Genomic DNA, 14,110 nt, shown 5'->3' with positions numbered 1-14,110 from the left:
TTGTAATTATATGTTAGGATATTATTATAATGTCAAAAGTTAGCTAGCCATGATAATATTTCAATACTGTTCATAAATTGAATACATGAGATTCTAATATGCCACTCAGATTGTATGTAATGATGTGTATAAAAGGTGTGTATGAGCATCTATGACATGTATAAGAGGTTTGCAAGAGCATCTATGACATCGTAAGAGTATTGATAAAGAAAATTATGTACTTGTAATGGTATCTTTGACCCCTCTAATATTAATCGAGTGTAGAAGCATCTTGTAAGTAAAATGAATGCTCCAAATTGGAGGACCCCAAGTCAGTGGGTTGACTCATTGATTATAAGAGTCTAGGAATATGAAGTGGGTCCATAGATTGAAGCCTTGGCATAGAGGTTTTGCTTTGGTTTAGTGTGAGTTTGCACAAGTTTAGGAAGGCATTTGCAGCAGGTTGAAGCATGTCATGAGAAAGTAGCACGGCAATGGATGTATGGTTGTAAGTTATTGACAAGTTTCCAAAGTAGAGAGATGCTGTTAGCTTGATCACTAGTTTTTCTTCAGCGTTGGAATGCTGCAAGAGGTGCTTAACACATGTTGGTAGCACTATTTCAGTACAAGGAAAGGCTTACTGTAATTCTAACCATTCAATATTGGTAAAACTGTATGTAGTGCTGATGTCACAGTTGGGTGTTTCCCCAAAAAGGCTTCCTAGGATAATTGTGGTGTGTTATGCTATATTATTTGCTATTATATTTCTGATATGTTGCTTTTAAAAATCAGATTTATATCAAGTTCTAAAATTTATTGCTGATTCGTAACAATTTCACATTGCTTCTGCAACAAATTATCAGTAATTTTCTAACAAAAATCACTTAGGAATTAGAAATAGGGATTCTATATAAATCCTTAGCGGTCAAAATATTATTAACACTTCCCATCTTGCCAAGCGGCAAGCGAGAATCATTCCACATTCAATGAGTTTTTCCCTTTTTCTCCATCATCTTTAGTAGAGAAGATGCATAAGAGAAAATATGTTTGAGTGTAAGCTTGCAGGATTAAACATGAGAAAAATCCATCAACTGTGCTGTTTAAAAGTTTCCGACTTCTTAAATATAATGCTTTTTTGGTCCAAGATTTCTAGTTAAATTGCTAACGCTACAGTTTACTAATTTATTTACCTACAAAACAAATGGACTAAGAGACCACTGTTGAGTCTTAAACCATGGGGTTGAGACTCGGTGAACACTGGAGAGTACCCTTTAAGTAGGGACTGAGGGCTGTCTTGACATAGTCTTGTTGAGTCAGCTGAAGAAAACAATAAATTAAACTTTGAAAACCATTACAAGCAATTCTTATAAATTATATTTACAGAATTCTGATATTTAGTCGAGATTTTCTTGCAAAGTCCAAGTCAGAATCCTTATCAAACTTCAGCTAGCAGATTACTTGCCGAGTTTCAGTCTCAACGCTGTGCCTCAAACAGACGAATTTGCTCTCTAAAACATTACAAATCTTATAGAATTCTAATTACTAGAATGCTAATCACAACAATTATCATTCCCGACTGATATGAACCCAATCTGGAATCTAGAAGTAACCCTCTAGCAAAACACTTGAGATCCAAAACTGATATGAAAAAAATAGCAGCAGCCTTATCTTGCAACAAAAAACTGATTTTTCTGTGGCACCAGAACGATTCGGATTCCTCTACAATGGTGGTCCACTTGAAATAACATAAGTATCATGACAATGGAAACAGATTTAGATACAACTGCAGCAGGATTCGGCTGTGAGATGGCAGTTTCAGTAACAACAATTAATGACAGTGATTTTCGCATCAAGGGAACCTCCCAATCAGCATAAAAAATAATAACTTAAATATCTTAGAAATCAGAAAATCAAATGCAAATTTAAAAGATTTTCCTTGGAATAAATGGGGTGGATAATCCTGTACATAATATGCTAGGGTCAGATTGATAGTCTCGCCCAATCACTAAGAGGTATCCTATAGACCCCTGTACAAATAATTCACCAAGACCATGGTCCTCTCTAATGCCTCAAAGCCTATTCTTAGTTCATTACCCGCTCTTGGTTCTCGTGTCTCTTGCAACTTAAATGATCAGAGTTATCAAGAAAACAACTAAGTGGCCCGGACATTAAGATTTATTAGCTAACAAATAACACGACTATCAAAGTTCATAAACGGTGATCAAATAACAATCGCCAATACTAGATCAGGTCATTTAGGTTTTACTATACATACCATCCTGCAGCAGATGAGGAAATCATTCAATGCTTGCTAAGCTTTTCATAGAAGTCAAGAACATCAGGATGTGCTTTTACTTTTGAAGGATCAAATCCAAGGAGTCTAAGCCCGTCTAACTTCTTTAACCGCGACAGGGCTAAGTATACCATGCCACAACCAAATGCATTGCTAAGATCTGTTTCAATTCTGTCCAATGTCATTCCTTGACTCTTGTGCAAACTTAGAGCCCATGCTAAAATCAGTGGAACTTGTTTCCTCTTAGCAGCTACTATAACTTTACCATTCTTGTCAAAATCATGCACCTCATAACACTCGGGTTTTATAATCTTTGGTTGCTTAAGATTTTGAAATTTGACAACTGGCCAAACACCTTTGTGTGTGATGGCCTTTTCATTGGTTTGATCGGTATCTAATTCGAATCCCTGAACTACACCCTTTCTTCCATTCACCAAGCCATTTTTTATGTTTATATTATACGTGAGCATCACTTGAGCCCCAATACAGAGTGAAAGCTCCTTGACAACAGGCGTACTGTCAAGTCGAGATATTGCATACTCATGACCACTGTCCTCCGCGTAGAAAGTGAACATTTCCTTCTCAAGTTCCCTCAGTTTCTGTTCGTTTTCCCTTGTGACATCAAGCCTGTGGGGATACAGTTTTGTGAATAGCATACCATCATCAAGTTCCGGTCGTCCTAGGCAAGGTCTAAGCATATCAATGCTTTCAGGGCTACAGATGCCTCGTCGGAATTCATTCAACATCTTCATGAACGGCAAATCTGACTGCCTAAAAATTATGTCCAGCTCTGTCTGCATGTCAAAGCATTTATGCCAACAATCAGCTTGAAATGCAAATTGTTTTTCAAGATTTGGTGGATTTACAGGAGGAAGCTGGCCAAAATCCCCAGTCACTACCAGCTGTCGGCCTCCGAATTCTTCACCTGTTTGCTTTTGGGAACTAAATCTTTTCGCAATGCAATTCAATTTGTCAAACAAATCGCCGTCAATCATACTTATTTCATCAATGACGAGGGCTTTTGCTTTTCTCCATCTGTTTAGTGCTTGGCCACGACCCACCTTTAACAGCAAATTCTCCTCACTATCCAAACCCATACCGATTCCAGCAAAGGAATGTAAAGTAGTTCCTTTCAGGGCAGAGGCAGCAATGCCAGTCGATGCTGTTACGAAAACAGATTTTACCCCATGATTTTTTTTTAGAATTGCTACGCACTTCCGAAGCAGACTAGTTTTGCCTGTTCCAGCTGCTCCAGAGAAGAAGACAGATTTTCCCTCTGAGACGGCCATTAATACTGCCTTCTGTTTTTCTGAAAGTTTACTCTGATGGAAGTTTATGTCTCCCTTCTCCTTCCCAGTGCTAGGTTTCTTATTTGTCTTTCTAATTGGCTTTCCATGCTGGATAACTATCTGCTTGGCTCCTTTGATTTCAATTGACTTACCACAATGGATATCTGTATGGTTGTTTATAGCAGTGAGTGTAGGTGGACATTGAGGTATTGGGGAACCTACATTACCAGATGAAAAGTTTTGGGAAAGCCCGGCCAAGTTGCTCAGTTTTGATAAGTACATGTATGTTATTCTGTTCATACGGGTATCGTTAACGATATGCATCAGCTTGGTTTCAAGTAACTGAGGACAGAAAACATTCATCTTGAATTGTAGTGCATGAATTGTTGGAACACATTTGAATTACAGAAATACCAGGGTGAAAAGCGAGCGTATACCTAGAAGCCAACAGTCTTGCTCACTGCTTCGGCTGCCTGAATCCGTAAGAGACGGGTGGAAACTATTATGTATACCTCGAAGCCAAAGAGTCTTGCCCCTGCCCTTCCGAAGTGATAAGGATTTTACAATAATAAACTCTTTTTGCATGAATTGTTGGAACACATTGAATTACAGAAATACCAGGGTGAAAAGCGAGCGTATACCTAGAAGCCAACAGTCTTGCTCACTCCTTCGGCTGCCTAAATCCGTAAGAGACGGGTGGAAACGGTCGCGTCTATTCTGGCTCCAAAAGTGACTTGTCGTATCAACGACATGCATCGACATACATGTTCGAGATATGTATACCATATCAATTTGGCGTAACCGTCGAACTCACAGAATATGACGTGGACTTGTCGTGGACTCGTCGGTTTCAAATGTCGGGGTCCACGCAAAACTACGTGGACATGCCAAAGGACGGTGGACCCTGGGTCGCGGCTCGCTTACTAGTTAGCGGCGGTGTGTTGTGCATAACACGCACATTAAAAGCCATAAAAAAAAAAACAACCGGCGGCAAGTGTAGAAACCGCGTTCGGACGACAAACCGGTGGGAAAAAAAGGGTGTGGGCTTAAAAAAAAAACCATAAATTAAAGAAAAATTGCCGGCGATTTAAGAAATCGCATTCAAACGGCATACCGACAGGAAAAAGAGGGCGCTACTTCCAAAACGCGCTGGCTCCCTCCAAAACGGACCTCTCGTACATGTTAGTGACAGGTTAGTCCATAGTCAATCGCAACCATTCATTGAAAAATTGACGATGTACAACGCGCGACTAATATGCGTGTTAGTCAATCCGTACTACGTGTCCCTGTACCTCTGTTTCAGAAAACGTGGCACCATTTTCTACCTCACATGGAAAAAAAGAAGACTAATGCACGATTCAAACATAAGGGCAGGCTGCAAGTCATTGTTGAAGGGCTCTTGTTGTAGTAGTAGGCTGCGTTGTTGAAGGAGGCTTCATTTTTTAAGAGTGTGAGGTATATGGAAATCGGCCTCTACAAGTTGTTTTTCTGTTTGTGTTTGTATTTTATTAAAAATGATGGACTTGGATATTCTGGGTTTGCATTCTTTGTTTTTGTTTCTTATTTTGTTTTATATGTAGTGGGAAAATTTTCTTGTTTTGCTTTATATGTAGTGGGAAAATTTTCTTGTTTTGTTTTATATGTAGTGGGAATTTTTTGTTGTTTTGGAGGCAGAATAGCGAGAAAATTTTTTTGTCTAACCGTCGCGTTAGGGTTAGATACCGCGCGAGACGCATGTTTGCTGGCTCCAAAAAGTCGTGGTAGTAGTCATCTAGTAGTGGTCGGCCTTTTATCTTTGTGACTGTAGATTTTGGATTGGATGGGTGGGATTGGGTTAGAATGCGCGTTAGGTATTTGCGTTAGGGTTAGTCACATTAGGGTTACAAGCCGCGTCAATGTTAGAAGGTGGGTCAGGGTTAGCGGTGTTAGGTTAGAACATGGGTTAGTGTTAGCAGCGTTAGGGTTAGAAGGCGGGTTAGGATTAGCTGCATTATGGTTAGAATTGGTGTTAGGTTTTTTGTCGGTCACGTCTGGGCAAAGCTATTCGAACGCGCTTCTGGCTCCAAAACGGACACGTCTGTTCTGGGTCCAAAACGACAGAATGGATTTACCGTTGATTTTGCAATAAATGGTTGCGATTGACTAACACATTGTTATCGCGCTATACAAAAGGTCCGACGGTGCAAAACAAGCTACCAACATTATTTCCTGGATGACTTTCTTTTCACTACAACCTTCACCGATGGACGTTTTCACTATTGCGCTTTTTGGTATAAGTCTTACCGATAGCCTCATCATTTATCGGCAAGACAATTTTATGCTTTTGCCACTTATGTTCACTATACCAATGAGCCTTATCGATATATGTTTCTTCGATATAACCGTCGTTGATTTCATACTATAATTGGCGAGAGATGTCGATAGGTCTGACCTTGGATTTCCATAAATTGTTATCGGTATATGATACGCCGATCAATAGCTAGTATTTGTTGCCTGTGTTTTTATCGGGGTGACTTATCCCAATAGTGTAACTTTCCATTATTTGTAATTTTTACTTCCTCTTCAAGATACAAAAGATTAATAATCAAATAGGAACTTCTTCCATCCATAAGGGTGCCTTTTCCCATTATGCTTCTTGAGATGCACACTCATCTATTTTGGCTCCAAAACCACAATAAGGATTTACTAACACACGTGTTAGTCACCTGTTTTATACCGTTGATTTTACAATTAACAACTGCGATTGACTAACCTATCGCTAACACACCGTACGAAAGGTCCGTTTTGGAGCCAGAAAATAACTTATAAACTAATACACACTATCTCAATGAAAATATATTTACATAAATAGATTTATTAAAAAATAAAATAAATACAAAATTGGACGCGTCTATTTTGGCTCCAAAATGACAGTACAAATTGACTAACACGCGTGTGTGGGAGCGGAGTCCGCATCGAAGGTGTGTATTCTGGTTCGAAAACGATAGTATGGATTTACTAACACGCGTGTTAGTAGAGCGTTTTACACCATTGATTTTGCAATTAATGGTTGTGATTGACTAACCTGTCGCTAACACATTGTATGAACGGTTCTCTTTGGAGCGGGGGCACCTATTGTACAACGTGTTAGCATTGTGTTAGTCAATCGTTGCCTGTTGATTACAAAATCGATGGTGTAAAATGTGCGACTAACAGGCATGTTAGTCATTGCGTACTACCGTTTTGGAGCGGTCATGCGCAAAAGTGCATAATGCGCCTTGTTAGTCAATGAAACTTTTTTTAAGTTGTGTGCGTCATATAAATCCAAGGTCTTCGTAGGATAGCATGATATGGATATGTGTAAGTGTACAAAAACATCCACAGACTATGGTGCAGAAACTTAGATTCTAGAATAACATGGAACATGTGGTAGATGAATTTAGTTATTAGAAAGCACTAAAAAATTAAGGCATAGGTTGATAAAAATTCAAATAATTTATAGATGTCGTTGTTAGTCTGACAGATTTGCATGTCCGTTTTGGAATCACAGGTATCTCGATTTCAAATGTGGAGGCCAACTTTTCTTTAGAGACAAGCAAAACATAGGTCACATTTTGGGGGCGAATAAGCGATGATAGGTTGATGAACCTATTTATCTATGAAGACACTGCATTCCTTTCCGCGGTGACGTTGATCCTTGGACGTGAGTATGTAGATGGTGGATGGAAGTGCAAAACAAATGCAGACATAGTGTCTCTGATTATGGCATGGTGTCTGGAGCTCCGACCTGTTCTAAAAGTTAGAGAAATCATGAACAGGTGTGTCAAGAAGGAATGGCTAGGCAGAATGGAAGCTTTATTAGGTTTGGCACGAGACATGGACGGCTTTGAAAGGGTGGACGGAGCGTGGATTCACGTGAGTGAATTCACTCCTCCCTTGCGACCGTTCTTGCTCTGGAGCGCCACATTCGATAAAGAGGCCAGAAGAAGTGTAGCATAGGTTGGAATGTATGGTATTGTGCAATACCTTGAGACGGTCGATGTCTGGCAAGCGCGTGTGGAGATGGCAAAATGGGGACCTGTTGTGACGTTTTCACACATCGCCCCATTGCAAATGGGGACCCATGTTTTTTGCTTTTTAGGGTTTGTTCTTTAGGTTTTTTAGGGTTTTGTTAGCTAGCCTTTGCATTTTGAACGTCGCCCAGGGGATCACATGGATAGCAAGTCCGGCTTGAGTGAGGTCCTGATCCTGAAATTTGGCTAAGTCTGGAATGTCCTGAAAAATTGGCTAAGTCTGAAAGTCCTGATCCTGAAATTTGGCTAAGTCTGGAATGTCCTGATCCTGAAATTTGACTAAGTCTGGAAACTGAAAAACCTCAAAAAAACTAGATTTTGCAATATAACTCCTGGAGGTCTGAAACCACTCTCAAACATCCTGAAAGTATATATGGAATATAACTTAAAGATTCTTCTTTCTTATACTTAAATGTTATATTCCATAAAAATTATCCTGATAGAGAGTTCGAAAAGTCAAATTTCGCTCGTGTCCTTCTCCAAGGGTCCAGAGCGAAAAGCGCTCCTGTCCCTCTCCAAGGGACCAAGGCGAATCGCTCGTGTCCCTCACCAAGGGACCAGAGCGAAAATGCTTAGTTGAGCCATTCCTGACCTTGTTTGGACGAATCGAGACATCAAAGGCATGGTGAAGGACGAAATGAGCATGATAGAGCATCCAGACTTGATCAAAAACAACGAAATGATGAAGTTTTTGCCTAGAGGGTCAAATTCGCTCCTGTCCCTCACTAAAGGACCAGAGCGAAATTCTTCATAAGGTACGATCTGGGCAAAGATCAAGTCAAGTTTATGTTTGAAGGCAAGGAAACAAGATGAATTGAACCCGTTGAAGACAAATTGAAGATTATCAAACGTCAACAAAGGACCAAAATGCTTAAGTTCGCTCCTGTCCCTCAGGAAGGGACCAGAGCGATTTTTGTCTTAGACAAATTTCTGGCTAAGTTACAATCAAACCCAAGGCATGGATGAATGGAATGGAATGTTACGAATCCGTTGAAGATAATTTTAGAGGTTAGCAATATGATGTGGAGCCTACAAGAGCAAGATCGCTCCTGTCCCTCTCCAAGGGACCAGGGCGATATGATGATTATATTGCCGTTCCTCCAAATTCAAGACACTCCAAGACAAAGAACAAGGTGGCAAGGACATTTTGAAGCATCCCAATCAAGCGCAAGGCATCAAAGATCGTCAACATTGAAGGATTTACATCAAGACTCCTAGTTCGCTCCTGTCCCTCAGGAAGGGACCAGAGCGAAATTCTCATAAAGGCCTAGATTTTTAAAGTTGATCATGTTTCAAGCGACCAAGGAGAATCAAGGGGACTTCATTTTACGTGTTGATAGCAATTACAAGTTGAAGAAGGCAAAGACAAGCTCAAAACGTTGAAGTTCGCTCCTGTCCCTCAGGAAGGGACCATAGCGATATACACCATATTTGCCAATTCATGCATAAATCACGTTAAGTCAAGGTTTTGCAAAGTGGTAAAAGGTCTAAGGTGTCTTTTGAAGACGATATACAAGAGTTTTGAACATCAAAATGCTATCAATTGAGCTAAGGAACTTATATCGCTCCTGTCCTTTGGACAAGGACCAAAGCGATTTCTATTAAAACACTCATATTCCTTCAAAGTCAAGGCAAGGTGAGGATGGACAAGGTGAGGGACGGCGTTTGGAAGACATCACAACGAAGATTGAAGTTAAAAGTTGCCAAGATTAGAGAGAAAGACATGGATCGCTCCTGTCCCTCTCCAAGGGACAAGGGCGATGATCCCTCTAAACGTCCAAACACCTCATACAAACAAGTTGAACAAGCGTAGAAGGAACAAGCAATGAAGTTATTCGCCCTACAATGAAAGTTCAAGGATCAAAGATGCATATTGAATGTGAAAACATGGAGATCGCTCCTGTCCTTTGGACAAGGACCAGGGCGATGAACATCCAAAGGCACTTAAGCACACATGCAAGACGATCTAACTCAAAGGACCCATCAAAATGATCGATATTGAACATGGAAAGGAAGGAGATGAATGTTGAAGTTGCAAGAATCAAGACAAAAATCATGAATCGCTCCTGTCCCTCTCTAAGGGACCAAGGCGATGAGGTACGTCCCTTTCATTTTCATAATTTTGGTGCCAAATAAACATTTCAAATTTTCCTTAAATGCTAAGTTCGATAAAATTGAAAATCCTATTTAAATTAGCATTTAATATGGCGTTGATCATTTATTAATTATTTTGCCTTTATTAAAAAATCAAAATTTATAAATTAAAAATGAAAGGCATTTAATTAATTATTAATTAATCTATAAAAAATCGAATTGGAGCGCTTTGGCATGTAGGTCGGCCTTGTTATTTAATTAAAAATCATTTAAAAATCGTTCAAAATTGCTATATTTTATCAAGTCGGCCTAAGGGATGAATTGAGGTGCAAGCGCTATATATAGGGGGGTGAAAACTATTATTTTCACATCATTATTTTTATCCCTCTACATGCGAATTAAGGAGAAAGAAGATAGTGCGAAGTGTGCTTGAAGGGGTGCGAATTCCATTCAAACCAAAGGTGGCGCTAATACATCAAAGGTGGTGCGATACTTCATTTGAGTGAATTTGCCAAGAGTTGAAGACCACATCAAAGGCGAACTTGAAGATCACGTTGAAGACAAAGGTGGCGAAGTTGATCTTTTGAGGAGATAACATTGAAGATCATTTATACCTCAATTTTGCCTAGGCAAATTCCTCATTTTGCATTTTAGAGTTAAGCTCTTAAGTGAGGTATGGCAAGATCTCTTGTTTTAATTTCGAATTTTGATCATCATTGCCTTAATTTTGAATTTTGAAAATTTGTTTTCACTTAGCTCAATCGTTTTTTAGGAAATGATAATTCAAGGACTAATCATGAAGTTTCCTAAAATTAATTTAATCTATGCTATTCATTGCAAAATCATGTTTCTAATTTTGAAATGTTGTGTAGGCATCAAATGGAGATCTCATCAAGGAAAATCAAGCCGGATCAAGGACGGTCTTCGCCAGGACGGTCTCCGCCAGGACGATCTAATAAGGACATGGGCAACCTCTTTCAATCCAACTTTCCAAGGCGAGGTACATCATCATCCTGCACATCAAGGACACAGGGAGTTAGGACAAAGGGCTCGTTGAAGAAGCAGATATTTCCAGATGAATTAATTAAAGCAAGCTTCTCAACAACATCAAGTTGAATATCTACCAAGTTACAAGTGTCAAATGAGGTGGCGTCCTAGTCATCATTTCTCAATCAGTGAGGTCCACCTCAGCATGTCCAGATTCAATGTACTTAACTCATGGAAGGTGGCACAAACTCCGATGTACCTACCCCGGCTATACATTGGTCGATTTTTCTAGAAGGGACATGTGTCCAAGCAATACAATTTTATCATTGGTCAAGCATTAAATGTTATGTAATGGTTGTAACAAACCCTAATTAGGGTTTTCATTGTAAAATCTTGGCCATTGATCTTGAATTGATCTAAGCCATCAAATTGTATTGTGGGCACTATATAAGCCCTGGCATTTCATTTTGTAAAGGGGAGTTAGCAAAAATTAGCAATAAGTTAGAGATAGCATGTAAATAGTTGGAAGAGTTAGAATATAGTTGATAGAATAGTAATTAGAGTAGAATAGGAGGACAAGGCAAGAAATTGTTGCCATTGATTGTAAACAAACTCCATTTTCATTGAAGTAATGGTGAAATATGTCATTTTCTTGCAATTTGCATGGTTTCTTGTTGAGTCTTCAATCTTAGATGGTAGATGATTAGATGAATGGAGGAAATGTGATTGATTAATGGTGGAATTCGTATATCCATACTACTAGCAGTTTTTTGATTGCAGACTTGCCTTGTGTAGTCAACTGGAATCGTTCAGCTTAAGCTCAATTTCAATTTGTTGCCTCTTCACTGATATGCATCAACTTGGATGGTATCTATGCCTGCGGTGATGATTTGAACATCATAAAGCTCCCTTAGAAGATCGCACTAGTCTTGTGTAGATGTTCCATTGATGTCAAAACAAGACCTAGTTAGAGTTTCATCAAAAAATCAAGTCATTGCTCCTACATTCTTAGTATTAGGATTAGATCCTCTCTTCGCCCTTATCCTTTTTCCATTTTTTTCAAATCTAAGTTAGTCAGAGCCTGTGTTCCAGCAAAGCAGATCGGAAGTTCAATCATCACATGTAAGTCCCCTTGTGATCCCAGCAAATCACATCATACCACTGGAGCTTGTCCACACGTAGAGACCCTACATCAAAGAACCTTGGAGTCTACCTAACTGATCCTTTACGCGAATCTTCAGCAGTTAGAGACTATTTTCTCAAGAGAGGATAAGATACCCTTAGGTATTTTATTCTGTGTTAGGCTGTGTACAAAATACACGTCAACAGGACCTTGGACAGAATATAGAGCACTTGTGCAACAAACGATTCCTGCACGCACAAAACGACAAGGTCGACCTTGTGGAAGAGGAACAGCTAAGAAGGGTCGTGTGCTGCAACTCGGTGAAGGCTCCAACAAGGAGACAAAAATGAACCAAGTTAGGAACATGGAAGTGTTGGATGTGGAAGAGGGCACGACCATTGTTCATGTGGAGTAGTGAGATGGCACATACAACCTTTTTTGAAGCAAGGACTATGTTTTTTTTTTAAATGCGTTTGAATGTGTTATGTATGGACCGTTATGTATACCGGCTTCAATGGTCTAGTCGGCTAGCCATGGAGGTTTATCTTTTAGAATGTAAACATTTTCAGAATTAATATAAAATATAGCTTTACCGGAGAAAAATAAAAATTGTTGACACCAACTGATACTCTTATCTTCCCTGTTTTGAAATTGTTGTTAACATTTCATTATATATGGTGAAAAAATAAATGTTTTTGATTGTATGTACATGAAATTGTTCTATAACATCAAACTCAAGCATTTCGATATATATGACTACAAATAAAATTAAATTCTTGTAGCACAATTGAGTTTCTATTATGGCTCGGTAAGAAATTGGAGGATTTCAATATATATGGTGGAAAAAAACCGATAACCTTATCTTCCTCTTCTGTGCTTGGCTTTGTCTCCCTCATTGGGTATCGGCGTAACCCAAAACTCCTCTCACCGATGATTTGAGTTATTCCGATGACTTAGTATTTCTACCTTTTGGTATTGCCTCATCGGAGTAAGTTATGTCGATGATACCGCCTTCGTCGTCTAGCGCATCGGGTATCGGAGTAGCGTGGGATGACATTCTCCAATGACCCTGTTGGTCATTGAGTCGCAATGGGTAAAAGGACTTGCATCTTCCCATCGCGGTCTCACGACCACCATTGATTTTCCTTGGACCTAACTACAATTTAAAGTGCTTTTTCCTCTTCACACTTTCCGCGCCCACCATTCAATCGTTGATCCACAAAGAAAGGACTCACAACTCTTCATTACGGTCTAGCGACAATCGTCAGATCAAATCCTTACCGCTTGAACTTTAAAATCCCTTCATCACTTAACCACCAACGCTTAACTATCAGCGCTGGATCTCTGATCAACCCCTCCACTAGTGACTTGTCGTTGAGTCGCGGTGGGTATTCAACGTGCAACTTCCCATTGCGGTATCACGACCGCTGTTGGATCAAAACAAACCTACCCAACTTTTAAGAACCTGATGCATACGTTAGAAAACCATACTTCGACTTAGGAAAATTAAAGCGATCCAACTTAAAAGATGAAACCTGCCTAGACTTAAAACTCAGATGGCCCATTTTCAACAACATAAAGACCCTTCCGGTTAAGTGGAGAAAAAGGTAACGGACAAACAGATTTTCCTTAGAGACAATAAGACATGAAGGTTTTTTATCAAATGTTCTCAAAATTATTAAACCCAAAATTTATAATTCATGGACAGATTGTTGCTCATGAATTTGGTGGTTGTGTCTATTTTGGCTTCAAAACGGACCTTTTGTACTATGTGTTAGCAACAAGTTAGTCAATCGCAGTCGTTAATTGCAAAATCAACGGTGTAAAATGCACGACTAACACATGTTAATCAATTTGTACTGTTGTTTTGGAGCCAGAATAGACGCGTCCGGGGCCATAGCTATTCTGGCTCCAAAACAGACCTTTCATGCAACATGATAGCGATGTGTTAGTCAATCCAAATCATTTATTGCAAAATTGACAGTTTAAACCGTGTGACTAACACGCGTGTTAGTCAAACTGCTCATGAACCCTTACTTAGGCCAAGAGCAATAAAAATAAACACACCTCAAACCTGCACCAAACAAATTACAAACACCTCTTGAGCAATAAAATAACATACACTAAACCACTATGAAAGAATAGTAGCAAGGTCAATCCATTTGGTACAAACTGCTGCTACAAAAATGACAAAATTACAAGGTAAAATCTAGAAATTGTCTTCAAAATCTATTCAAACTTGCTCACAAATGTTCCAACCCATGTAGAATCATACTCAGAAGATTTTATATGC

The 14,110-nt window shown here is 39.3% G+C and overlaps 1 protein-coding gene across 5 annotated transcripts in view; it reads right to left on the bottom strand.

Annotated features, from left to right (window-relative positions):
- LOC131052429 (uncharacterized) overlaps nucleotides 1-4,311 on the bottom strand; it is a 57,411-nt gene extending 53,100 nt beyond the window's left edge. For 3 of the 5 annotated variants that reach the window (XM_057987097.2, XM_057987100.2, XM_057987101.2), the window contains exon 1: nucleotides 2,255-4,296. In XM_057987097.2, the coding sequence (XP_057843080.2) occupies nucleotides 2,281-3,924 (1,644 nt within the window). In that variant the 5' untranslated portion in view covers nucleotides 3,925-4,296 and the 3' untranslated portion in view covers nucleotides 2,255-2,280. Of the gene's footprint in view, nucleotides 1-1,360; nucleotides 1,779-1,845 lie in introns of those variants that run through there. The other 2 variants (XM_057987099.2, XM_057987098.2) reach the window with 2 other exon arrangements.
- Between the last annotated feature and the right edge of the window lie 9,799 nt (nucleotides 4,312-14,110).

Source organism: Cryptomeria japonica, chromosome 7 (assembly GCF_030272615.1).
Source record: "Cryptomeria japonica chromosome 7, Sugi_1.0, whole genome shotgun sequence".
In the NCBI taxonomy this organism is placed as follows: Eukaryota; Viridiplantae; Streptophyta; class Pinopsida; order Cupressales; family Cupressaceae; genus Cryptomeria; species Cryptomeria japonica.
This window is presented reverse-complemented; position numbering and strand designations above follow the sequence as displayed.